General features: G+C 36.5%; 1 protein-coding gene across 2 annotated transcripts in view; it reads left to right on the forward strand.

Moving 5' to 3' along the window:
• Positions 1-27,997, forward strand: part of LOC122813438 — a 277,358-nt gene that overhangs the window by 114,421 nt on the left and 134,940 nt on the right. For both annotated transcript variants that reach the window (XM_044085756.1, XM_044085762.1), the window contains exons 2-3: positions 12,963-13,025; positions 18,106-18,435. In XM_044085756.1, the coding sequence (XP_043941691.1) occupies positions 12,963-13,025; positions 18,106-18,435 (393 nt within the window). The remainder of the gene's footprint in view (positions 1-12,962; positions 13,026-18,105; positions 18,436-27,997) is intronic.

Raw genomic sequence — 27,997 nt, forward strand, 5'->3', positions numbered from 1 at the left:
AACCTTTTCATCACAGCAAGCTGTGGCAGAGTCTGGGTGAGCTTTTCCAGCAAAGCTTTGAAATGTTTCATTTTACCCGTTAAATAGAAGGTTTAGTTCCTAACTCCACCCCCTCTTTTCACAGATGATTAACATTAACTGACCTGTTCTAACTTCTGTGTGACTCCTTAATTTACATATTCTAATTTCTGTCTGACTCACAACAGACATAGCTGTGGTCTCTTTTCAAGTTTTAATATGCAGTTACAAGCAGAATAAAAGTAAATCACAGTGTAAAGAAAACAAATCACAGTATACAAAAGTCACTAAGACCAGGTGGGTTTGCTGCATCTAGTTTAAGTTGTCAGTACATTTCCCTGTGCAGCAATTTGTTCTCCCAGTCTCCAACAAAAGCAGTTGCTTACACTTGTCCCAGACCTAGAAAAGAGCATCTCTTGAAATTCTTGCATATACAAGCTTGTCTGGTCAGTGCGCTTTTCTTGTCTTTCTTAGATATACTATAAAGGTGTTGATATATCCTCCTGTTAAATGCATTCTTAGTCTTGCCTATATAAAAAGCAGGACATTAAGTACATCTGACTAGGTAAACAATCCTTTCTGAATGGCAGTTGAACTTACCATGAGCCTTCATGGCTCTAATCTTGTTCAACAAGTCACCCTCAAATATTGTTTCAATAAATGAGAACAGATTTTGTTGTCACCTACAAGATGTCGTATAAGCCATATTTTGTTTTCTCCAAAAGTCATTTTATATTGGGCTTATTTTTGAAGGTAAAGGATGGGTATTCAGGAAAAAGCATTCTTAACTCATCGTCACATTGCAGAATACTCCAATCTCTCTGTAACACTTTTTGTACGTCCTCAGCATCGAGATAATAATATATCACCATATTGGTGTATCTTGCAAACTCCTTACCTTTCCTGTCACATTAAAAGAACTCTGACTATATTTTATAATTGGGGCATACCTATTATAGCTTTCCACCCACACCTCCTCATGTAAGTTGTCAATAACACCTTGTAGCTGTTTATAAATCTCCCCTTCAAAAAAGAGGAAGTTGTTATTATGTACAATTTGCATGAAATCACAGACAATTGTGGTGTCAGATGCTGACAGAGAACCAAGCCTTCTTCACAGGGAATTTCTGTGTATAACTTTGTATGTCACAGGTCACAAACAGAGAATCATCCCCAGGTCTAATGTTCCAAAGTCTGTCCAACAAATCCCACAAATCTTGAATGATATGTGGAAAATCACAGAAATGCTGCTTCAACTTACAATCAATAAATTTTGCCATTGCTTAGTGACAGAGCCAACAGCTGCAACAATTAGTTGTAGAGGAGGATCGGAGATGTTGGAATGAATTTTCAGAATACCGAATATCTTCAGAATAGTCAGAATTTCTACCCTAAGGAAATCATATAAACCTTGTGAAATAGTGTCAAACAGCAAAAGTTCATCTAAGAAAACCTTAATGGCCTCTAGGCTATGTTGATCTCACTGATTTTCTACTTGTGACCTGAGATATATAAAGTTTATACACAGTGATTCCCCATGAAAAAATGCCTATTATGGTTTGAGGAAATTGTATGTCAGTTTGGTTCTCTTGTCAGTGTCTGACAAAACAGTTGTCTATGATTTATATGGGAGATTTATAAACAGCTACAAGGTGTTACAACAGGGGCCACTTGTACCTCCACATTTGCAAATGCAGTCCTTCTTAGGTGGGAACTTACAACCTTGTTCAAACTTGCCCCTTTTTGAAAAATGTCTGGGATATTTTCGATTCCTGGATGATTTGTTGTTCATTTGGCTGGTACCAAAGCCCAACTGGAAGTATTTCTGAGACAACTACATTGCAGTACCTCTTTTTTGAGATTCACTTATCACATTGATTCTGAACATATAAACTATTTGGATATTGCGATTATGAAAGAAGATATGAGTGGCCTGGAGACTCAGATTTTTAGAAAGTCCACCGTCTCCAATTTTTTTTTTACCAGCTGCCATCCATTTCACCAGAAAAGGGGCATAGTGATAAACCAGCTTATTAAAATTTCCTGTTTGACCTCTGATGACAATATGTGTTCACAACATTTTGATACACTGAAATGTATATTTCTTGATAGAGGTTACCCTGAATCTTTGTTTGACAGGCTACATGAGGAGGTGTTGGTGGAAAGCCATAATAGGTATGTCTAAATTATAAAATATGGTCTGAGTTCTGGTTACTTTAAACAATGTGGCAGGGAAGGTAAGGAGTTTGCAGGATACACTAGTATGGTGCTACATTATTCTGTCAATGCTGAGGACATACAAAAAGTGTTGCAGAGAAATTGGAGTATTCTACAATGTGATGAGAGTTTATGCATTGTTTTTCCTGAATCCTCATCCTTTACCTTCAGCAAAAGCCCAATATAAAATGCCTAATGGAGAAACCAAAAGATGGTTTATACGTCTTGTGGGTGACAACAAAATGTGGCAGCTGTCATCATTGCCCATTTATTGGAACAATATTTGAGGGTGATTTGTTGGACATCCTGCCCCCACCCACCATTAAGGAAACCATGGTAAAAAATTTCTCCAAAGCCAACTTCCTGTTTCTTAAGACAGAAGTGGCAAACTTCTTGGCACCCATACAGATGGACAATACAGTTACGACTGCTGAATCCTACACAAATGCACTCTATGAGCATTTATACGAGTGCATGGATTGTGCTAACCCAAACAGAACCAAGACACTATCCTCCAAAACAAGGAAGCCAATCTGGTGGTCCCCTGCCATAAACAAACTCTACAACAGAAGGAAGAAACTGTTGCAAAAGAGAGTAAAATACCATGAGTGGAGGAGCTCCCTGGTCAGCCTCAGTAAGAAGCTGAGATACCTTATAAGATCCTCCAAATCTAGCTATGAAAACAAAATCACCACTGATTCTAAGGGCAGCCACAAAGCATTTTATAACTATGTCACGAATCTCAATGGCAACACCCAGATCTGATATGAGTTACAGCACAACGGCAAGAAAATTACAGAACCAACTGATATTGCCAACATCCTGGCAGATAGGTTCAGTGCTAACTTTACCCTCCTTTCACCCCCTAAAGGTCCCATATCTATACAGGAAGAATGCAGAGTTCCTGTAATCACATCTATGCAGGTAAAAGCTGACTCTCTAAAACCAAAAACATAGCATCCATAGGACCAGATAACATCCCAGGCTGCATTTTACATGAACTTTAGAACGAACGTGCTCCCCAACTAAGCACCATGTTCAGTCATAGTTTCACATCAGGCTTTGTGCCCACTGAATGGCACACAGCAACAGTTATCCCAGTCTACAAAGAGGGAGCTACCGCTGATCCTGGGAACTATCGCCCTATTAGCCTGACGAGCCTCATCTGCAAGGCCATGGAACGTAGTATCATGGAACTCATTAAACAAAGACATTGGTAACCTCCAAACTCTGGACCCCACCCATTTCAGGTTTGTGAAAGGCAGATCATGCCTTCTGGACCTGATCGACTTCTTTGAGCCAGTGAAACGCAAAAGCCAGTAGAAATAGCTGGACTGAACTCGCTCTCAGTGATGCAGGCTGCAAATCACAACACCATTGTAGAAGGCAGAATCCACTTTATTAACTTCAGAACATTTTTTATTTTTATGTTCTGAAATTAATAAAGTAGATTATGCCTTCTACAATTGTACTGTGATTTGCAGCCTGCATTACAGAGTGGGTTCAATCCAGCGACTATTTCTGGCTTTTGTGTTTCTTTGCTTCAGTTTGTATTTTGTGACTTTTTTCTTTGAGGCAGTCACCAAAGCCATAGACGAGGGTAAGGTGGTTCTCACAGCCTATCTTGACCGTGCCAAGGCTTTCAAAACCATCCCCCATTCTGGAATTATAGCTAAACTCACTAAACTAGGTATAAATCCCTACGTACTCAACAACAAAGCGAAAAGCCACCAGCTGGAGACTAAATAAATTTATTTTGTACAAAAACAAGAAACAAACTTAGAAATTACAAGAACACAAAGAAAAGTAATGTAAGCGCTTTCGTTTAATTAATATTAAAGCAAATATAATTGTAAATCTAAAGCAGTAGTATACTTAGCGATGTGTAACTCTTGCCCTATATTTTATATAGGAAAAACAGAGAGAGTGTTATCACAAAGGATCTATGAACATGAATATTCTATAAAGAAAAATAAAACAAATAATGCCTTAGCAAAACATATTAATGAATTCATTAATCATCAGTTTTATTTTACAGTTATTGACCATGTAGAAATAGAAGATAAATGTCCTTGGGGCTTATTTTTATAACAAAAAGAGTTACAATGGCAAATTAAAGTGCAAGCGGATACATGGCCAGGAATTAATGAACGTAGTTCAATAGCCCCAATTTTAAAACTTAAGGCATTAAATAGAAAATCAAAGATCAAATTAAATTAAATTATATTTATATTTTTATTTATTATTTTTTATAGATATTATATATAAAAATTGTTAATTTATTATTATTTATTATCCATAATTAATATATAATTTTTATATAAAAAAATGTCAATAGTACTATTAGAATTTAAATCTATTTCGTGAGACTGGCATCATATATTAATTTATTAATATATTAATATATTTGATTTTTGAGATATTTATATATATATATATATATATATATATATATATATATATATATTTGCAATTTTAAGAATGTTTTAATTAAATAATAATTGATTGTCTAATAGTTAATTATAATAAAATTTGGATATCTGATTCATAATGGAGGTGTAATTTTAAAACCATAAAGTGTAAATAGATTTAATATAAAGAGAATAATTTTTGATTCTATCTTCCCTTATAGTATCATTAGGCATTTGCGAGGTTTCAAGAGCCATATGGTGGGGTTTTTTGAATTACAGGAGATTATAAAAGGAAGTGACGATTTTTAAAACACTGTCTGATGAAGTTTAAAATTAATTAAACAAAAGCGCTTACATTACTTTTATTTGTGTTCTTGTAATTTCGAAGTTCGTTTCTTGTTTTTGTACAAAATAAATTTATTTAGTCTCCAGCTGGTGACTTTTCACTTTGTCGTTGAGTACATAGTTTGTTCGTTCTTTTGAGTCATAAATCCCTACATCACAAGATGGGCTGCCAACTGGCTCACTGACAGAACCCACTCTGTAAAAGTTGCAGACTCCAAATCTGACTTCAAACCAGTGACAAGTGGAGTAACACAGTGTTCAGTCCTGGGACCTCTCCTGTTTGGTATCTACTTCTCTGAAGTACAGGCTAACATAGAAGGCCTCTGGCTAATGAAGTTCACAGATGACTGCAAACTAGGAGACATAGTCAAGTCTCCAAATGATGTGGACATCCTACAGAAGGGCCTCACTGAGACAGATGCCTGGTGTTAGAGGCATGGCCTCAAGCTCAATGCCAAAAAGTGCATTATCATTCCCTTTGGTAAAAAATCTGTACCCAAGAACTACCACATAAATGGCAGTCTACTTAACTCTGAATGTGTGATAAGACCTTGAGACCCAGGTGGACAGCAGTCTCTTCTTTGATAATCACATCGCCACAGTAGTCAGGAAATCCTTCTATGTGGCACACCTCATCACAAAAGGGTTCTCATCCAGGAAAAAAGAGGTCATTGTTCCCCTCTACTTGGCACTCATTAGACCCATTATAGAGTACAACACCCCTTTTGGAATGTACCTCACAGGACATCTGCAGCAGCTGGAAAGTCTACAGAAGTACCTCACAAAGAGGATTACTGGCATCAAACAGATGCCCTACACTGACAGTCTCAAAAAAACTCCAGCTTTACGCTGTAGCATATCGCCTACTCTGAGGAGATCTCTGCCTAACATATAAAGCTATGTTAAACCCAGAGCTGTTGGACATGCTTCACCTAAAGAAATCCCAATCCCTCCGAGCTACATGCTCTAGGGACCTAAACCTTGTCACCACAATAAACAGGAATGCTGGAGGGATAGATTCCTGTCCCAGAGACATCCCACACTCTGCAACAAGCTACCTATCTATGTCAAGCAAAGTTCCTCATTAGCACTCTTCAAGAAAAATCTTGATGAGTGGATGGGAAATAAGAAATACACCCCGGGGATCACTTTTGTGGCTCTGCTCATCAGGAGCGCACAAAATTAACTTTCTTGGGTGGCGTAAGCCAGGGAGCCTTGTTGGCTAGACTTACGTAGGCCCTTGGGCCGATAGCCTAGTACTTACCTATGAACCTATAAGATTAGAGCCATGAATGCTCATGATAATTTCAATTACCAGTCATAATGGATTGTTTACCTGGCCATATGCAGTTTATGTCCTGGTTTTTACATAGGCAAAACTAAGAATGCATTTAACAGGAGGATATATCAACATCTTTGTAGTATATCCAAGAAAGACAAGAAAAGTGCACTGGCCAGATATGCTTGTATATTTAAGAATTTCAAGAAATGTTCTTTTCTAGGGCTGGGACAAGTGGAAGCAGCTGCTTTTGTTGGAGACTGGAAGAACAAATTGCTGCACAGAGAGATGCACTTGCAGATGCTGCAAACCCACCTGGTCTTAATGACTATATTTCTATATCAAGTGAGCTTAAAAGAAGAGCAAATAAGATTTAATTTAATTTACAGATTTAGTTTGCAGAACTCTACAGTATTTTGTAGCATTTTTTAACTATTAGCTTTTTCCTTTTCTTGTGTTTTTCTTTGCAAGTTCATTTCTCTTTAAAACATTTGCTGGGTCTTCAGGAATTGAAGCATTTAATTGTTTTTTGTTGGGTTGTGTTTCTAGTTCATTTAAGTTTTTAAGATGAACTGCAGTCTTTGTAACTCAAGGTTCTATAGTGGTCTATTCAGATAAAAAAAAGCACTTAACCGTGATTTTACTTTGTGTTTTCACATTAAAGATTCAGTTTTGTGTGATCCTGGGCTTTCTGGTAAATTTTCCTTCATTTATTTGACTCTACTCTGTTGCCTTTACTTTTAACAGTACAAACTCCTAACATGTTTCTTCCTTACCTTTAAGACCACCTAGTTTATAACTGAGGCACACTATAGCACAGATTGCTCCAATTATACTGATTATAGTGCATACTGCATAAAGGCGGCAATAACTGCAATGTCAACAACTTCCAACCCATTGCTATCCTGTCCCCCATTTCTAAACTTCTAGAAAAGTGTGTCCAACTTCAACTATTAGACAATAACCTTCTAACCCCTACACAACATGGTTTTATGCCAAATCATAGCACCATGACAGCCCTCCTCTCCTATCTTGAAACTGTAAATAAAGCACGTGATTCTGGCCAAATTGTTTCTACACTACTACTTGACCTCTCTAAGGCCTTTGACACTATCTCACACAGCCTGCTCTTAACTAAACTTTCTGAACTTAACCTTTCTCCCTCCTCTGTGAACTGGTTCTCCAGCTACTTATCAAATAGATACCAAGCTGTAAAATGGAAAAAGGCCACTTCCTCTTTTCTTAGTACCCCCACCGGAGTTCCCCAAGGCTCCATACTTGGTCCTCTTCTCTTTAACATATTTATAAATGATTTCCGTAAATCTATCCCATTCTCAAACATCATCCAATATGCTGATGATTCTACCATTATCTGCTCTGCCACATCTACCCCCATGCTCCAAAAGCTTACGCAAGAAGCTTTCTCAATTACTGAGCATTGGATGAAAATAAACCACCTAGCTCTCAACGCCTCCAAAACTAAACTAATGGTATTTACCCCCTCTAAAACTATTCCCTTCGATATAAACACATTCTTGATTACTAGTCAAAACAACTAATTTCTAGAACTGGTGTCTGAAACTAAGTTACTTGGTGTCCAAATTGATAACCAGCTTAATTTCAACTCCCATCTACAACTAAATATTAAAAAACCCCATCAAAAACTAGGTATGCTCTACCGTCAAAATCAGTACCTCACAAGGACCTCTAAAATCACTCTCTCTTCTTCCTTTCTTATTCCCTCCCTTCTCTATGGAGCGCCACTCCTAACTAATCTTCAGTCCTCTCTAAAAAAACAACTTTCCTCTTGCTATAACAAAATCGCCAAGTTCGCTAACAGCCACAGGTCTTCCACCCACCACTGTTCCTCTCTCCAAAAACTAAATTGGCTTGAACTACCAAATCATCTCAAATATACTCAGCTAACCCTAGCCCATAAGCTCATTAACAACCCCTCTCTTTGTCCCTCCCTGTCTTCTGCTTTTAAGATGCACCTGCCTGACAGAGTCTTAAGGTCAAACAATCAAAACCTATTAGAAGTACATAAACCAACTCGTCCCACAGGCAAAAACTTACTATCCTTTAACCTAGCTCATCTTTGGAACTCACTCCCACCATCCATTCACACCATCTCTAATCATTACATGTTCAAAAACTCTCTTCACATACATCTAAAGTCCCAATGGGAATGCTCTTGCTCCCACCCCTCATAAAAATATGGTAATCTTCATCTTCCATTCAGTCTCATGACATTTGACTATGCCTCATATAGCTAATGCTCCCTACAAAATAACTACTCTGTATGACAAAACAATATCACCTCTTCAAAGCCCAAACACCTCACATTTATTTTTTTACAAGACTGCATTGTTTGAATGTATCTCAAATCGAATTCAATGTTTGTATTTTCTTTTTACATTTGTATAATTATCATTAGTAATCTGTTGTAAGTACCTAGTCTGTTTGTTTGTTTTTGGAGCTTTTCTATTGTATGTACCTAGTCAGTTTGTTTGTTTGTTTGTTTTTGGAGCTTTTCTCCCCAGGACTCCATTGAAAATGGGTTCTTTTAGGCCCAATGGACTATCCTGGTAAACCAATTGCAAATAAATAAATAAATAAAAATAATTATAGGTTACAGAAGGTCATTTGTGCCACTGGTATAGTTGTATGAAGTTACATTACAATAATGATGAAAATATAACAGTATTGTATATTTGGGGATTGTGTTTTTTGAACCCACAACCAATGACTACGCTAAAATACTGTACTGTTCTTTTATCCTACAGACTACTGCATGCATACGTTTTCTTTTACAGTTTAGGGATGTATGGCCACTGAGATTATGACACCATTGCTTTGTGCTACAGATTAAGGCATGCATAGTTTCTTTTACAGTTGGGATATACATATTCAATTTGATACATATGCGTGTTCAAATTATACTGATTATGAATTACAGAAGGACATTTTTGCCAGTGGTATACAGGTATGAAGTTACATTCCAATAATGATGAAAACCTAACAGTATTGTATATTTGGGAAGTGCGGTTTTTGAACCGGCAATCGATGGTTACACTAAAATACTGTACTGTTCTTTTGTCCTAGAGACTATTGCATCCATACCTTTCCTTTCACAGTTTAGAGATGCACGCCTACAGTTATTTTAGAATATGACACCATTGCTTTGTGCTACAGACTACAGCATCTATAGCTTCTTTTACACTTGGGATATGAATGCTCAATTTGATACAACTCTATTAAATACCAGCTAGGCAGTCCTTAACGTTTAATGCTACAAAATTACTATACACACAGCGGACCGGAGTTCCACTGTGGTGACCCCTAACTGGGAAAAGCCGAAAGACAACAACAACATTAAAATACAGTTTAGACAGTACTGTTCTAACGCATACATGCCACATGCTTCTCGCATCCTTACTAGATACGTAGCATGGGATTGAACATTCGAGACTCTCTTCTCAGCAGCTGTGGAAAAACAGAACAGAACACCAGTATGAATACCAATCTTGACGGTATTCAGCATTTAACTTTTACAATAACTCAATGAAAATGATACTTACACATCTATGGGGTTTTCCTTGCTCGATATTCCCTGATCTAAAGATGGAGGTTATCCTGCTTCCTCCTCTAGAGGTCATCAAAATGATGTCTACATTGCTCACCTCTCCAGAAGATATCTGTCGTACTGGTTAAGGCCCTGGCAATACTATTCCAGGCTTCAAGTTTATATTTTGATCTAGAACAGTCCTGTTGCAGCAACCTGGGCCCATGCTCCCTAACTAGGAGTCTAAAAAAATCTTGGACTCCTGACACTCCAACACTGTGCCCAAACGTGCACACCCTCTCCAGCAACTCCAGACATACCTGCCATACTTCAAGCTCAATGTCTAATGACCATTTCCCACCAATTGCAGTTTATATGGTGCTGTTTCCCCCATTGCATGTCTCGCTCTTATTGAGAGTGCACACATTTTGGATTTGCAACACTTGAAAATGTTGCACTTTGCTTACTATCGAGTAAACATGGTAGGCGAGGGTGCGTAATGCCAGGCACTGTGTTTGTACAATAGTAAGCAATGCACAACAGTGGCAAACAATGCAATTTCTAGCTGATTAGGTATACAGGCACTTTTGTAAATGGTTTAGTCAAATTTACTATATATATATATATATATATATATATATATATATATATATATACACATACACACAGTTCTCCTACACTTGCAGCTATTACAACAAGAAGGATGAAAAACAGTTGTGTATCTTGCACTTTATTGCTATAATCTGCAATCTTACAACAGTAAAACAAAATGTGCACACCCTGTACTAGAACCCCGTACCATCTGCACTCCACCTCTACACTTAACACCTGTTGTCATAGGATTAGTGAGATGATATCTGCTATTTCAGTAGTTATTTTAAGGTTCTTGCTGTTAATTGTAGAGCAACACCGCTTACCATGGTTGCACGATGTACAATATTATTAACTGAATGCATTCAGTTCATATGTGTAGCTGTTGGGTCCTGTCTATAACATGAGTGGTCCAATTGTCCAGTTTGTAGGCTGATGACACTTCATGCAAACCAGGCAAGCATAGCTAAACATGTTTATGCCAAGTGGCACATCACACGAACATTGGCAATAAAAAAGAAAAATTGAAAAAGTATAAAAAATTAATTAAAAGACAAAAGGCAAACTGTCCACAGTTTTACAGGATGTCCAGATATTTTCATCATATATTTGGCCTGTTTCTTGTAAAATGGGTGGTTTATTGTGAATTCACTGAAGATTCCGGTCAGTATATAATGACATATAAATTTGTGTTCCGTACTTCATATCTTTCAGAAAATGCATGCTTGCCCTTGGTCCTCTCATTAGTTTAATGTTTGAGTGGAATGATCCACATTCAGTATACAGGTTTCGTGGCCAGTAATACTGGGGGGAGCTGCAAAACCTTACCTACACATGCTGCACATCACTAATATTCATAGTAATATGTTGTGCGATGCCGCAAGATTCGCAGTATCGCATATGTGAATACACTCCATGTATGCTCTGCACAGAACCTACACAGAGTTTATTGAATCCACAGACAGATATAAATAGAAAATTTAGTTTAGCAAGTGAATCTTGCCATGATTTATCATGCTACCATTTGCAAGATTTTTTTTTTATAAGTTGGTAACTTATTTAATAGGTTCATAGGCAAGTACTAGTCTAGATGCCCTTGCTGGCCATTTTAAGCTTATCCAATTTCATTTTTGGTACTTGAATTAATCTATCCCATTTGGAGTAAGATTGGCTACATTAGCCTTTGTGGGAATACCTGGCACCCTAGTTATAAGCCATAGTTGAAACTCCACATGGGTATGGATGATATGTGTGTGTGTGTGTGTGTGTGTGTGTGTGTGTGTGTGTGTGTGTGTGTGTGTGTGTGTGTGTGTGTGTGTGTGTGTGTGTAGCCTGCATTAGTATCACTGCCTTGCACTAAGTGTTGGAGTAGGTTTCACCTCCTTGCAAAACTGAAATGGATAAAGGAGGCAATTAGAAAATGAAGGGATAAATCTATGGGTAAATATACCACTCAGCCAGTTGAAAGAAGCAGCAAAATAAACTTCTATAAAAACAGAACAGATTTATTTAAAACCAATCTCTAGCGCTTTGGCCACAGCCTTCTCGGAGTACTTCTTGCTTCTTTCAACTGGCTGAGTGGTATTTTTGCTTATATTTTTAAATTGTAGTATCATAAATGTATGGGTACTTGATAGGCAGCATAAATATTGCAATCTACTTATTATCTACTGAAAGAGTTTTGCTTTTTTTTTGGTTGTTTTGTTTTCAAATTGCTGTTTCAGAAATCACTGTTGAATAAAACCACATTTCACTAGAAAACCCAAAAAACACAAAATCGACTATTTTATGAATGAGAAACAATCCCATCTGTGCTCCCATACAAAGAGAGAACCCCTATACCCATTCTTTATTGCCCTGATCTGTCAGTTTCAGAGAACTGTCATTCCATAAGTTGGTGTTGGTAAATATTCATCTAGTAAATGTACCATCAAAAATAATGCAGCTAGCTAGAGATAGACATATATTGTCATTAACAGTCTTAAAAGTCTTGGGAACAGTCCTTGAAACTACTGTAAGGTCAGGAACCTATTGGTACCTATCAGAACTAAATTTGAAATATAACTTTAGCAATTATGTAAAATAAGTAATTGTGAACATACAGATGCACCAAAATACTTATTTTTTTAATTTATATCCAGTTCCTTAAGAGAACATTTTTCAACATAAGATTCAATGAAGTTACTTAACTTTGTTATATTTCATGTCTGATTCACTTGTATGACCTATTTTATAGCCATACATTTTTAGTTTGGCCTTATCAGGCATCCTATCAATCTACTTTTGTTGGCTAGATATTTGGTTTAAAGTATGTCATCTTTGTCTCAGTTATGTTATATGACTGTGTTTATTGCACAAAATCTTTTTTAGATCTAGTGAAAAACAGCCTTCTATCTCATATGCCTTCTAGGGTTTATTAGAAAACAGGCTTACAAAGTTTTTAGTACCTGGTCAAACACAGAGTTATTATTTATCCACAGAAAGCAAACCTGGGCATTGGTAACATTTCCTTTTTGTGCTTTTTTGTTTTTTCCAGGCTGTGTGGATATGTTGCAGTTTCGCATTTTGATATTTGCTGTGCTAGTCTTCCAAGGTCTGGGTAAGTAGTTTAAATAAATTAAATGGTGTTTAATTATTATATGTGTACAGTAAAAAATGTCAGGCTATGCTGTCTATCTCCCTCTTTATATATGTGTGTATATTCCAATGGTATTTTGACTTTTTGGACTGAAATGGCATTTACTGTCTTGAACTGCTTTAGAAATCTTAGTCCTGGTACATTATTAAGGTCAACAGTATTATTCCTACAAATTTATGGCATATTATTCCTATAAATATAGGCCAAAAAGCATGCTTATTATGAAATACGCATTTTCAAGGTACCCTATTAAAAGCCATATTGACAAAAGCTGAATACAAATTACAAATAAATATTATTGCCAGTCATCCCAGTGATGCTGGAAAATTGCCATAATTTATTGACTTTATACAGCCATTGTTATAGCAGTGCTAATTTCTTTCACAACAGTCTTTATATACCACTGTAGAATATTGCTGTCCAGACGAAGCACTGTGTAAAATGACTTTATTTCAATACTGCCGTCCAGATGCAGCACTGTTAAAAATGACTTTATCAGATACTACCGTCCAGGTGCAGCACTGTGTAAAATGATTTTATTTCTCTGTATATGTACTGAGAATATCCAAAAAATTAGATATACTGCTATCCTAGTTTTGCCTATCTCTACTTCTTGCAAGAACAAGTTTTTAAATTGCAAAATCAGCAAAAGCCCCAACAGATGTTCTCATAAAAATAGCTTTTAAATTACAAAATGAGCTAAGTGTCTGACAAGATTTTAAGGGGCAGATGTTCTACCTTAAGTGTCCAATATTGCAGAATTTTTTTTTTTTTTTTTTTTTACTGATGGTGTCATAGGCTGTTTTTTCTCTTCAACTAAATATATCTTTTTGAATTGACAGCTGTAGCTTGCCATGGCTAAAAAAGACATTTAGACCACTGCAGAAAACATTTAAAATCTAGTTGTAGGAAACATGCGTAATTCTGTTTACATATGATTGTTTAACTTTATCGAATTTCAAATCCCATTTTAGTTGGCCTGCAATACTGCCATTTACTCAGTTGTTATCTAAGTGGATTTTAAAGATATGCTCTAGTTAATTGTTTACTTTGTGTGTATACTTCCTGAAGCATTTCTGTCAATAAGATGGTAGTTGTAGTATCACACTGTGGAATTTAGAGTTGGCAGAAAATGTGTTATATATAATAATCACTATCTTTGGATAGCATCACAGAGAAGGATGTATAATTTCATTACACTATGGATAGATACATTTAGATGTTTTAGAGAAAGGAAGCTTAGTTTTGGATGTTTGTTCAAAAAAGACATAGAACATCTGTACCACACAGTATCTGTAACAATAAATTGCATTGCTAATTGCTTCACAGCTGAGACATAATGGTAGAAAAATGTCTTGCGTTCTGTGGTATTTTTGAACACAGGTATATTAGTAATGGAGGGACAGTTTGAGAAGCACAATGTAGTAAAATGGTAATTACAATTATAGATTAAAGCAATATGCAGGACTCAAAAGCAAAATAAACATTAATAAAATCTGTGAGGGAAAGTATGACTTGGTGAAAGACCCATTGTCCCATTGTGTCACAGCTTTCTGACCTCTAGACATGCAGACAGATGTATGAGAAGTAACTCTAATTATGCGAAGCAGTTCATTAAAGTAAAAAGGCTAATGCATATTAAATATCTAAAACATGTTATTTTAGTCAAAAAGCTACTACTGTGTTGAAACTTGTTTCAGACAGAAACAACAGTTTTCCTTTTAGACCACCACAATACGATCTTTCTATTTTCACTAAATGTGGTCATTATAGAGTTTGTTATATAATGTAAAGGACGTTAAGAATACAAGGTCCTACTGGAGGGTCAAGATTTCGTAGTCTGAGTCCCAGAACTATTAAAAGATTAGTGTGATTTAATGGAAATAATCGCAAACTGTGACAGTCACTGTTAAATACTGAAGTGCTACCTGCACCTCCCGTATCATGTACTTAGATATACATATATATATATATATATATATATATATATATATATATATATATATAAATATCGCTCTCTCTCTAGATATATATATATATATATATATATATATATATATATATATATATACATATATATATATATATATATATATATATATATATATATATATATATATATGGAGAGAGTGGGAGACAGAGAGGGAGAGAGATGGGTGTATTACTATATATTGAATACACAAACTGTCACCAAACATCAACAGAATAATGTCAAAAACACCCTTGTCAATCCTCAACTATGTATGCCCCAAGAAACAGCCAGGGTGCATGCAAAATTTAACTTTTAGAAATGAAGGAAAAACATTGTTTTTTTACAGAGGTAAAGCCCGCCTGCAACACCCATGTGGGGGCTTCCCCTCCCACATCCCCTACTAATTATATATACTAACTCTAACTTCACATAAACCAGGAGTAAGGGCATATACCCCAATCCCATGAACTGTTCCATCTTGGACATCTGTCGACCAGCTGTTTAGTCAATCATAAATGCATGGCTATATAACCTAGAACAAATACACATTAGATCATAACAATGGAACCCATATATCTTTCTATACATACATATATGGATATATACATGTACATTAGACAGATATTATATATATATATATATATATATATATATATATATATATATATATATATATAGATAGATAAATATATGGGAGTTTGATATTTGGTCAAAATTAATCGACCACATTTCATTGACAAACACAAAATATTCCCTTTTTCCAGAGACTGTGCAGTCTTGGAGTAGTATGTATATATATAACTAGCAAGGGGGTGGGAGAGGTTACAGCACAAATGATGTTTATTTATTTATCTTTTTTTATGAAATTTGCATATGCAGGGGCTCTTTTCTGCATGTGTGGTAATGTATCGATATTTGCATTGTTGACCTTTTTGTGGCTGACGTTCTTGCCATCAACCTTGTTGATCTGATAACCAAAGTAAGTGTACCCATATATATATATATATACTATATAGATATATATGTTGCATATGTATCTATGTATCTGTATATGTGTACATGCATGAGTGTGTGTGTGTATATATCTGTATATCTATCTATATATCTATATATTTTATATATATATATATATATATATATATATATATATGTGTGTGTGTGCGTATGTGTCTATGCATACAGACACACAAGCACATTACATACATACATATACATATATATATATATATATATATATATATATATATATATATATAGCTAGATAGATAGATATGAGTCTACTGACAAAAAGCAAATGACCTAAAGATCAACGTTTATAAAGTCAACCTCAAAAGCCTGAGTTTGCAAATGCTGACATACTACTATGCATGTGCCAAGCAAGAAATCTTGTCACATGCAAAACACTTTAAAAAAACAGTAAATCAAGCCCCTGCTCCCCCCCAACTATAGATATGTATGTATATATATATATATATATATATATATATATATATATATATATATATATATATATACTAATTCCAAGATAGCAAATTCTTGAGGAAAAGGCAAATTTCCTTACCATTAGAAATGTGTGATCTTGCACATTTATTGGTCATCTATGTAGTTCACTAAATTTTGCTGACTAAATAAACAGATGTCAACCAAAGGGGGCATCTTGATCAAAATCAGGTCTCCCACTGTGTTTGGTTGACTTCTGTTTAGTTAACACAGTGTCAACAGGTGCACAAGATCACACAGATTTCAGAGTTGGGGGATATGCCCTCTCCTCGATATTGTATGATCTTGGAGTTAGTTAATTAGAAAGGGGTGTGGTGTGTGCATGTGGGCTTGTACCCCTACAAAATACAATATGTCTTATTTTTTTGTTTTGTAGGATTGCATTTGCCGAGGTTGTTGCTTGGCACAGTCATAGTAGCATGTTAACATTTATATTGTAAGTGTTTTGTGGTCAACATTTAGGATGTCAACAACTGGGTGTTTCACAACAACTGGATGTTTCAGTCATAGTAAGTACATTCATGTGTATGTAGACAATTCTGATTTAAATCTAAACTGATGGTGTTGTGGTGCTCATTTTTGTCTTTTGTTTTCTACTTCTGTTTTTTGCATGGATGCACATTCCATTTATCATCTTCATACCAAAGGTAATGAACATCATGAAATAGTTCCTTTCATCTGGAGTCAGTAGAGGTAGCAGTAGATAAGTTTGTGGGACAAAATGTTATATGAAAAACATTACTTCATTAAAACTCATAACTGAATTGTACCACTGACAGATTACACAAATATCTGTTAGTGTATCAAAAATACAAACATCACAACATCACATCCTCTAACAGAAAAAAAATAGTTGTTGTTACACTAAAAGTGTTGCTTAAAAATAGTGTTTTGGCAGTGAGTCAGCCCTCTTTCACACCTTACAATATACATATCTGCATGCCTGTAAATATACTAATTTCAAGTTCATTCAGTCTTGGAGATGAAAGACTGCTGCCCAAAAGTTTATCAGCTATGAAATTAGTATTTTGGCAAACTTCAATGTTACCACACATTACTGACTTCATCTTGACTGCACAGTACATTACAAATCTGCATTTGAATGAATTATGTAGTGCCTTAGACTGTAGCTAAAACAAACGTTTGCAGAATGTTTGCTAAGGAAATTGCTTTGTGGGCTGGATTTGCATGTATTGATACTATTATTATTAGCGTTGTCACCTCACAGTAAAACGCTGTCCAATTTGATTCTCAGTAAGAGCGTCTTCTGTGTGGAGACATGCGTGAATGGGCGTACCTTCGTTGAAGGTTGTGTGTCAGGGCTGGTAACTCGGCATGTAAAAATCAACTACCAATCATTAGCGGACCGGAGTTCCGCTGTGGCGACCCCTAACCGGGAAAAGCCGAAAGACCCAACATTATTTGACTGTTTTCTTTTCTCAGGTAATGTATTTTTCATGGGAGATATTTTTGTGTCTTGATTGGTAATGAACCTGCTCTTTGTATAAATATTTACTATTGTGCAAGTCTGAACACTGAAGACATTTAACATATTGGTTCTAATTTTAGGCTGTGAACAAATCACTGAAAAAATTACAGATTCCCTGATTAGTGGAAAAGTTGGAGGATTGGTCCTTTTGCCTGCACAAATACCACTAAGCCTTGAAAAGTATGCTGTCATTTGGCACCAAGTATGCAAATCCTTTTTGATTTCAATATCTGTGTGGAAAAATGGAACAATACAGTATGCAGCCCCATACAAAGGACGTGCTAGACTGTATACAAACAACTTTACACTTCAGCTCAACAATGTGACTCAGGATGACTCTGGTCATTACCAGGTAACACTTAAGCATGGACGACTAGAAAACAGAGGCAAAGTCCGACTTGAAGTCCTTGGTACGATTTTTTACTAATTTCCTCTATAATACAGTTGTTAAATCATCAAAATTCTATATCAAGGCAAACAGAATACATAAATTCTCACACTCACACTCACACACATACACACATACACACACACACACACACACACACACACACACACACACACACACACACACAATAACAGATATTTATGAAGTGTTCTTGGGTGAGCTATTAAGAATTGTTGAGATAAATTCCAAGATTTTTAAGTTACTCTTATTGCATGGCTCTAGTGAGGGTATGAGCTTAGTATGTATAAAATCCTTAAGTTTGGATGTCCAGCCAATTGCAATTTTGAAAACTATATCTAGTGATCAAATAGTCTGCAGAACTTATTTTGTTAGCTGAGAAAAATTCATTGCAATATAATAGGTCATCCTTCTTAAATTCTAACATTTTCTGAGTATCAAAAGATATCAAACACTCGTGTAAGGAATAGGAAACATAATTATTAATAAATTCTAAATTAATTGATTAGAAAACATAAGCTTTTAAAACAACAGCAATATTTGGTTTATAAGAGGTATAAGAACATGTTTTGACTGTTCACTTTGAATGTATATTTAAAATCAATATAAAGATGTATGTATTTGAGCATATGGTTCAAGCAATATCCTAATATTATTAAGAAGTAAAATTTCATGTATTGATTTCCAATATGATACATAAGAAGTATTATTCCAAAGCAACACTATGTTAATAAATGCAGAGTTTAAATAAAAAATCAATATTTGAAAACCCTATACCTCCTTCATCCCAGCTTGTGGTATACCAGAGAAGAGAAAATTCTTATTTTTTTGGGTTACCAAAAGAAGTTTAGTAATAAGTACTATAAGTATAAGTTTAGTAATAAGCCTGACATACAAGGCCATGTCAGCCTGACATACAAGGCCATGTCAAACCCAGATTTGATGAACATGCTTCATCTCAAAAAATCTAGATCCCTCAGAGCCACAAGGGCGGGAGACTTAAACCTCGACACGGTTATTAATAGGATGTGCTGGAGGGATAGATTCATCACCCAAAGACTCCCTATGCTGTGGAACAAAATCCCGGTTTATGTGAGGCAGAGCACCTTGCTGGCCTTGTTCAAGAGGAATCTTGACCAATGGATGGCAGATCGCAGATACACCCCAGGGGTTACCTCAGTGTCACTGCTCGACAGAGGCACAGCAAAATAATGGGCATAGTTTCTCCAAACTAAAGGGGTGGCGTAAGCCACAAAACTATGGGCTAGGCTTATAAATGCCCTCGGGCAGATAGCCTAGTATGAACCTATGAACCTATGAAGTAATTAATATTCTGTTTATTTTTGACAGGTGTGGGAATTATTAGAGCTTGGCCAATGAATAAGATTTTAGGTGAGAGTACAGTTTTGATTAAAATTAGTCTGTCTTCACGAGCTAAATAAGGAATTAAACCCGCACATAAGGCAGCTGTTTAATCTCAGCCTTACCACAGGATACGTGCCCAAGGAGTGGCGTACGGAAACTGTGGTCCCACTCCACAAAGGCGGTGCCTCTACGGACCCTGGTAATTACCACTCCATAAGCTTAACAAGTCTAGTCTGCAAAACTATGGAGAGGATCATAATGGAACTCATAAACAAAGATATAGGGGACTTGTAGACATTGGACCCGACCCAGTTTGGCTTCAAGGGCAGATCATGCCTTTTGAACTTGGTCGACTTCTTCGAAACAGTCACCAAGGCCATTGATGAGGGAAAGGCAGTCCATACAGCCTTCCTTGACCTTACAAAGGCCTTCGACACAATACCCCACTCGGGTATTGTAGAAAAACTTACCAGCTTAAATGTAAACCCATATGTCACAAGATGGGTTGCAAACTGGCTTAAGGACAGAACCCACAGGGTTAGAGTTGCTGGCGCTATGTCAGACTCCAAGCTGGTCACAAGTGGTGTCCCACAGGGCTCGGTCCTTGGCCCCCTATTGTTCGGCATCTACTTCTCAGAAGTACAGGCCAACATGGGAGGACTTTGGCTGACAAAGTTTGCAGACGACTGCAAACTGGGCGCCATAGTGGAAAGTGCATCGGACACAGATATCCTTCAGAAGGGACTCACGGAAACAGATAGCTGGTGCCAGAGCCATGGCCTGAAGTTAAACGCCAAAAATGTATAGTCATACCCTTCGGGAAAAACAAGGTAACCCCAAGCTACCATATAGGTGGCAATCCACTAAGCACAGAAGAGGTTATCAGGGACCTGGGGACCCAGGTTGACAGTGGCCTTTCTTTTGACACTCACGTTGCTAAAGTGGTTAGAAAGACCTTCTACATTGCCCACCTGATCATGAAGGGATTCACATCCAGATCTAGTGAGGTCATTGTTCCCCTGTACTCTTCACTTATCAGACCAATGATCGAGTACAATGCCCCATTCGGGATGTATCTCACCCGACATCTGCAGCAATTGGAGAGACCCCAAAAGTTCCTCACCAAAAGGATAAAGGGACTCCAAAATCTGTCATATGCTGCCAGATTGAAGAAACTCCAGCTCTATTCAGTTGCATACCATCTGCTCAGAGGTGACATGTGCCTGACATACAAGGCCATGTCCAACCCGAATTAATGGACATGCTCCACCTCAAAAAATCCAAATCCACCAAAACCACTAGAGCAAGCGTCTTAAACCTTAGCACGGATATAAATAGGATGTGCTGGAGGGATAGATTTATCACTCAGAGACTCCCTATGCTGTGGAATAAAATCCCGATCCATGTGAGGCAGAGCACCTCGCTGGCTCTGTTCAAGAGAAATCTTGACCTGTGGATGGGCGATCGTAGGTTTATCCCGGGAATCATCTCTGTGTCACTGCTGGACAGAGGCACAACAAACTAATGGGCACAGTATTTTTTCATATAAGGGGTGGCGTAAGCCACAAAAATTTGGGCTAGGCTTATAAATGCCTTAGGGCAGATAGCCTAGTATAAACCTATGAACCTATGAACCTAAATGTGAAGAAGAGTCTGTTCCAACTGTCAGACTAGTGATTGAGTTTATAAGTTTTTTGTAATTAGATGTGAGCGATTTTTTTTATAATTAGATTCAATAATGATACCTAGATATTTAATATGCATGTCCTCCCAGTTTACATTTCTTTTTGATCTAAGTTTCATAGTAACATTTTTATTCACTAGACGTGCCTGAGTTTTATTGTGATTGAATTTTAGACCAGAGATGTTTGCAAAGAAGTCTAGATGATGTAATAGGTGATCTGTTGAATTTTCAATATCATTAGATGTTATTAGTAGGTCATCAGCAAACAATTGTATCTTGGGGCATAATTTGTCTGACACTTTATATCCTTTAACGCTGTCATTATTTTTAACATAATTGCAACAGGTTCAATAGCCAGTGCAAAGAGTAATAAGGAGAGGGGGCATCCCTGTTTAGTACCGCTTCATATTTCAAATGGGCTAGAAAGGTAAGATCCAATCTTTACATAGGCTATGGACTTTTTTCTATAGTTTTTTTAATTAATCCTATAAAGTTTGGGGAGAAATTTTATTTTTTTCAAAGCTTTAAACACATATGACCAACTCAAGATGTTGAATCTTTATCTATATCAAGGCTTAAAATAGAAAGGTCATATTTTTACTTGTTTGCTAAGTCTATTAAGGACAGTAATCTAATTACACTGTCTTGTACCTTTCTGTTTTTGATAAACCCATTTGGTCTTCATGAATTAATATTGAATATTATTTAGTCTGTCAGCTAAGATGAGGATATATATATATATATATATATATATATATATATATATATATATATATATATATATATATATAAAATTAACTTACTTTTTTTTTTAACATGGGATACACCCACTTCAGAATGGTTTAGGATAGGATTTTTGAGAGTTTTTTCTTATAATTATGATAAAACATTTCTCAAACTAAACAGGTTTGAAGCAATGCTAAAAAATAAAAATGTGAAAAGATGTTGTGGGACAAAAAGTAATACAAAGATAAGGTAATACTAAGCATCCATTAATCACTGTCAACCAAACCAGTACTTCTAACCACAGACCAGTTTAAACAATCAATGAAAACAAGATTTTGTTGAAAGTATTTGCCAATCTATGGTGACTGTTAGAACTGGTACAGAAAGCTTCTCAATTAGACTGGGAAAGACAGTAAGACAAATTGGGGATGGATCACAATTCATAAGTGAAATCCAGCTAAATAGAGGTGATGCAACACACAGTGAGAATGTCAGGAAAAAAGAATGTCAAACAGATGATTATGGCAGAAGCAAGGCGGGGGTACTGATTAACAATGACTGTAAAGAATAACATAACATTTTAATGTAAGATCCTTGTTCTAAACAGTGCACATCAAAATTCTGTACAAAAATTAGTTTTTGTTTTTACCTACAAAAAGAATGACTGTGGTAGATACACCTTCTGATTTTAAATAGCTTATAAAGAAGCTTAATTTGATTCTTTTCTTAAATGATTATTGTGTTGACATATTTAGAGAAATACAGGTTATAAAGAAAATAAGTACTTTAATTCCACCACTAGCACATAGTTTCATAGGTTCATAAGAGGTTACTAGGCTAGCGGGCCTAGACCCCTTACTGCCTGATCTGTCCTTATTAAGTGAATGTATTTTGCAAAGCTAGTCTATGGTCAATACTGACTCCGCCTGTTCATGAGGGACATGGGTGCCACCCCCGGGGTGAATTTGTGGTCTCTCATCCATTTGTCCTGGTTGCACTTGAATAGGGTCAGTGAAGAGCTCTGCTTCACATGAATTGAAAGTTTGTTCCAGAAGAGCGGCAGTCTCTGGGAAACATATACGTCTCTCCAGCATGTTCTGTTAATGTCACAGGCTAAGTTAAGATCCCTAGAGTGAGTGACTCTTGTGCCTTTAAATTTGTGTATGTGAAGCATATCCATCAAAGCAGGGTTGGAGACTGCCCTGTAGGCCAGCCATAAGTCTCTTCTCAGCAGCCTATATGATACAGATTTAGTCTGTCAATGTACATCATGGTTTGGAAGCCCTATATTTTCTTGGTGAGGAACATTTATGGTCTCTCCTGTTGCTGCAGGTGTCTGTTGAGGTATGTGCTAAAGGGAGCATTGTACTCTATTTGTGGTCTGATGAGGGTTGAGTACAGGTGGGCTATTACATCCTAAGACCTGGATGTGATGCCCTTACTTATGAGGTGCGCAACGTAGAATGCTTTCCCTACCACAGAGGAGACATGGTGGTCGATGTTCAGATTGCAATCTACTTGTGTTTCTAGATATCACACCACTGGGTTGAGCTTAGAGGGGTGTTGTCAATACTGTAGTTAGCAGGGAATTCTACTTTGCCAAAAGGAATAAAAATCCACTTTTTTGCATTTAGTTTTAGACTGTGTCTTTGCCACCAGTCATTTGTCTGTGTCAGCCCTTCCTGTAGTATGCTAACATCACTGGGGGGGGGGGGGGCTCAGTGATTGCACCCAATTTGCAATCTCCAGCAAACATGGGAAGCCAAAGCCATATAATGTAGCCTGGACTTCCAGAAACTAGATTCCAAACAGTAAAGGATCCAGTACAGAACCTTGTGGTATGCCACTGGTGACAGGTCTGCCGGTAGAGGTGGAGTCACCAACTTTGACATTATGTGTTTGGTCAGTGAACCAATTGGCTACCCATCTAGTGACATAAGGGTTAATCCCTAATTCTTTTTTAAATTTCTCCAAGTCTTTTAGGTTTCTAATACCATGTTGGGAATGGAACCCATTCCTAAGTCAAAATATGATTAAAGTTTATGAAATTAGTATTGTTTCAATCTTTGATGTTAACCAGAAGTGCTCTTTGCAGCACCCACAATGTGCCCAGTAATGACTCCTTCTGCAATTCATACAGAGTTACATGTTTAGAGTTAATCTCTAATTTTAATTTCTCCAAGTATTTTGCGTTTCTAATACCATGACAGGAATGGACCCCATTCCTAAGTCAAAGTATGATTAAAGTTCATGAAATTAGTATTGTTCAATCTTTGATGTCAACTAGAAGTGCTCTTCGCAGCATCCGCAATGTGCCCAGTAATGACTCCTTCTGCAATTCATATGGAGTTACATGTATTGGTGGCATGTCTAAATATAATTGTAGATTTGTTTCTATAAGACCTGTTGCACCTACTACTATTGGAAATGTCTGGGTATCTTTCTTCCACATTGCTCTCATTTCTGCCTGCAAATCCTAATATTTTATGACTTTGTGTCTCTCTCTATGCAACACACTGTATTCACTGTGATTTCACTGATCAATGCAACTTTTGTCTTCTTTTCATGGACCACTATATCAGGTTTTCTGGCATCTATCTTTTGAACTGTTGGTAATGGATGATCTCATGTGATATAAACATCATCATTTTCTATGATACTTTGTGGCTCATGTTTCCAGTGTTTTTCAGGCACTTCATTTCCATAATGGTTGCACAATCCCCAGTGCAACAGTCTTGCCACATTATTATGTCTTTCAGTATACAGTCCTTCTGCCATTAGTATATCACAACCAGCAACAAGGTATGCAACTGTTTCCAGTTCAGTTTTACAAAACCTACATTTATCTGTTTCTCCCACATGTTCAATGGACTTTGCAAGCCAGCATGTATGTAGCCCACTATCTTGGGGTGCAAATATTAACCTTTCTTCTCTTGGTTTGAATTCACCTCTCCTTAACCATTCCTGCGTCTGTTCCTGATCAACATGAGGTTCCTCCAGAAGCTTTCTATACTTGCAACTATATTTATTCACTTTCCACATTTCTTTCCCTCTCATCTGGTCCTTCACCTTATATTCTTTCCTTTGTTTTTTTGGCACATTCAGTTACTGCCTGATTTTTATCTACTTCTGGTTTGATTACCATTCCTGCTTGATGCAGATATGTTTCTGCTAGATTAAGCAAAGAAGTCATCTTAGATTTATTTTCCTGATTTTTCAAAACTTTTGCTATGCTTGGGTCTTGTGAGGTCAGTAGATATTTGTGGAGTGCCATGATTGCAGATCTATACATGTAATCAATTTCAAGGAGGCCCATCCCTCCTTCGGAACGGGGAATATATAATCTTGATATGCAATGATTTTTATAAATCATTTGGTGAGCATGAAGCATCATTCTTGTTTTCCTATCTAATCTACCCAACACATTTTGGGACCAGTCACTAACCCCAAAACTGCAGTTAGGATAGGAAGAGCAAATTGGTTTATAGCTTGGATTTTGTTCCTAGATGTCTACACTGTTTTCAGGATTAATTTAAGTCTTCTAAAGTATTCCTTACTAAGTTTTATTTGCATTTGTTCATGTTTTGCTGTTGATCCTTCATCAGTTCCCAAATATTTATAGACTCCCCCTTGCTCAAGTTCTTTTATATCACATTCTTGTCCCAAATTGATGTTTTCTTGGTGCTGCAGTTTTCCTGCTTTATCTTTTGCACATTTATCAAGACCAAATGACATTCTTATATCATCTGAAAAAGTTTTGACAACTTGCAGTTGTGCTTTCAGTTCCCCATCTGATGAGCTAAACAGTTTTACATCATTGACAAAGAAAACATGAGAAGTCTTTACACTTTGATTTTTTTCTAGGAGCCAAATTATAGCCATGGTCTAAGCTGTTAAGTAGACAGCTTAATGGGTTAAGGGCAAGGCAGAATAACAGCGGTGACAGAGTCACCCTGGAATATCCCCCTTTGAATTTTTATCCCTGGAATAATAAGTTGTCCTTTATCATGGCTTAATTGCAAAGTGGTCTGTCACTCTTTCATGGTCACTGTAATGTAGTCATTCAGTGCAGGATGTATCTTACACATTTTTAAGCACTCTTTTATCCATGAATGTAGGATACTATCAAATGCTTTTTTATAGTCAATCCATGCCATACTTAGGTTCTTCTCCTTTTTTACAGTTCTCTACTATGACTTTATTTAACAACAAATGATCCTTTGTTCCATATAACTTTCTTTTATTGCCCTTTTCTTCTACTGCTGTAATTGTTTCCTTCTAAATGACTATAAACCCTGCCAGCATCAATTCCAGTGTATAGTACGTACATCGTCAAAAGGCAAGTTATTGGTCTGTAGTTTTTAGTGCAGCTTGCAGGTTCACTCTTAAGTAGAAGCATTGTTTTTCCTGTTGTTAGCCAGGTTGGTGACTGTTCAGGGTATGCATATAAATATTTCTTATTCATAATTACATCTTTGTGTAAAGATGTTAATACCTTTAACCAGAGGTTAGGTACTGCATCTCAGCCTGGGGTTTTCCAGTTGGAGGCTTTTCATAACTTTGTTTCAATCTCTCTGGCTGTTACTTCATCCCATTTCATACTACCTTGTACCTTTAAACTTCTTATTCTTTGTTTTACTTCTTCTTTCCATTTAGCATCTTTGTTATGTTCCACAGGATCTTCATAAATACTTCTCCAAAATGTATCTATTTTTTTTCTTTTTTTGGTGGTCTTTCAATTCCTTTTCTCTTAGCTCGCTTTCTTCTAAACTGAAGGCACATTTTTTATTTCCATTTCCTGCAGGCATTCTGTAGAAAGTTCTGTAGCATCTTCCTGTGGCACATTCTCTTCAATTTCATCCTGTATCATCCATTGCTCTGTCATGTGAGAACTTACTGGCCTATCACTCCTCAACTGTTTCCACAGTTCCCTATTCCTTCCCTTGCTGTTCAGCTTCAAGTGAATATTTATACTGGTTTCCTGTGGATGGCTCCAAAATATCTTATATGGCACCTGACCATTTGCTTCCTGTTCCACTGGTTTCCCCTTATTTTGGATATCGATTGCTATATCATGTGGTGCTTTCTGAATTAGATTTTCTACACTGGATCCTTCACTTCGTAGTTACTCCATAACCTCAGTTTTTATTTCTTTAACTTCTCCATTACTAATCTCCTTTTCTACTTTTCCTCTTTGTCTTCTTTTTTTTTTTTTTTTTTGTATTGTAAAGTTTTCCATATCCAGATTCCTTTGCCTGTATTTATCTTCGAATATGTTCGGTGCTGCTGTTTTTGTATTGGTTAGTTTTGCTTTCTCCTTTGCATAAATATTGCTCCATATTAAATCTCTTTTCCTTCCCTGTGTCCATATTTCTTCTTCGGATGTCTCCTGATTTTCTTGCTTCTCCTTACTTCATGGACTCGCTCCATCTTGCTGTGATGTAACCTGTGTTAGACCTTCTACAACAAATCCTTCACTTTGCAGGCACTCCATTACTTCACCTTCTATTTTTTAACTTCTACTTTACTAATCTTCTTTTCTGCATTCCCTCTTTTGTGATATTTTCTTTATTGTAAAATTTTCCATATCTGGAGGTCTTTGTCTGTATTTCTCTTTGAATATCTTTGGGACTGCTTTCTTTATATTGATTAATTTGGATTTCTCCTTTGCATAAATATTGCACCATATCAAATCTCTCTTTCTTTCCCATGTCCATATTTCTTTTTTATACTTTTCAAAAATCTCTAGGTTTTGTTGTTTATATTTTTGCACTTCCTCAGATTCTTCTTT

Source organism: Protopterus annectens, chromosome 1.part1 (genome assembly GCF_019279795.1).
Source record: "Protopterus annectens isolate FY-2018-M chromosome 1.part1, PAN1.0, whole genome shotgun sequence".
In the NCBI taxonomy this organism is placed as follows: domain Eukaryota; kingdom Metazoa; phylum Chordata; order Ceratodontiformes; family Protopteridae; genus Protopterus; species Protopterus annectens.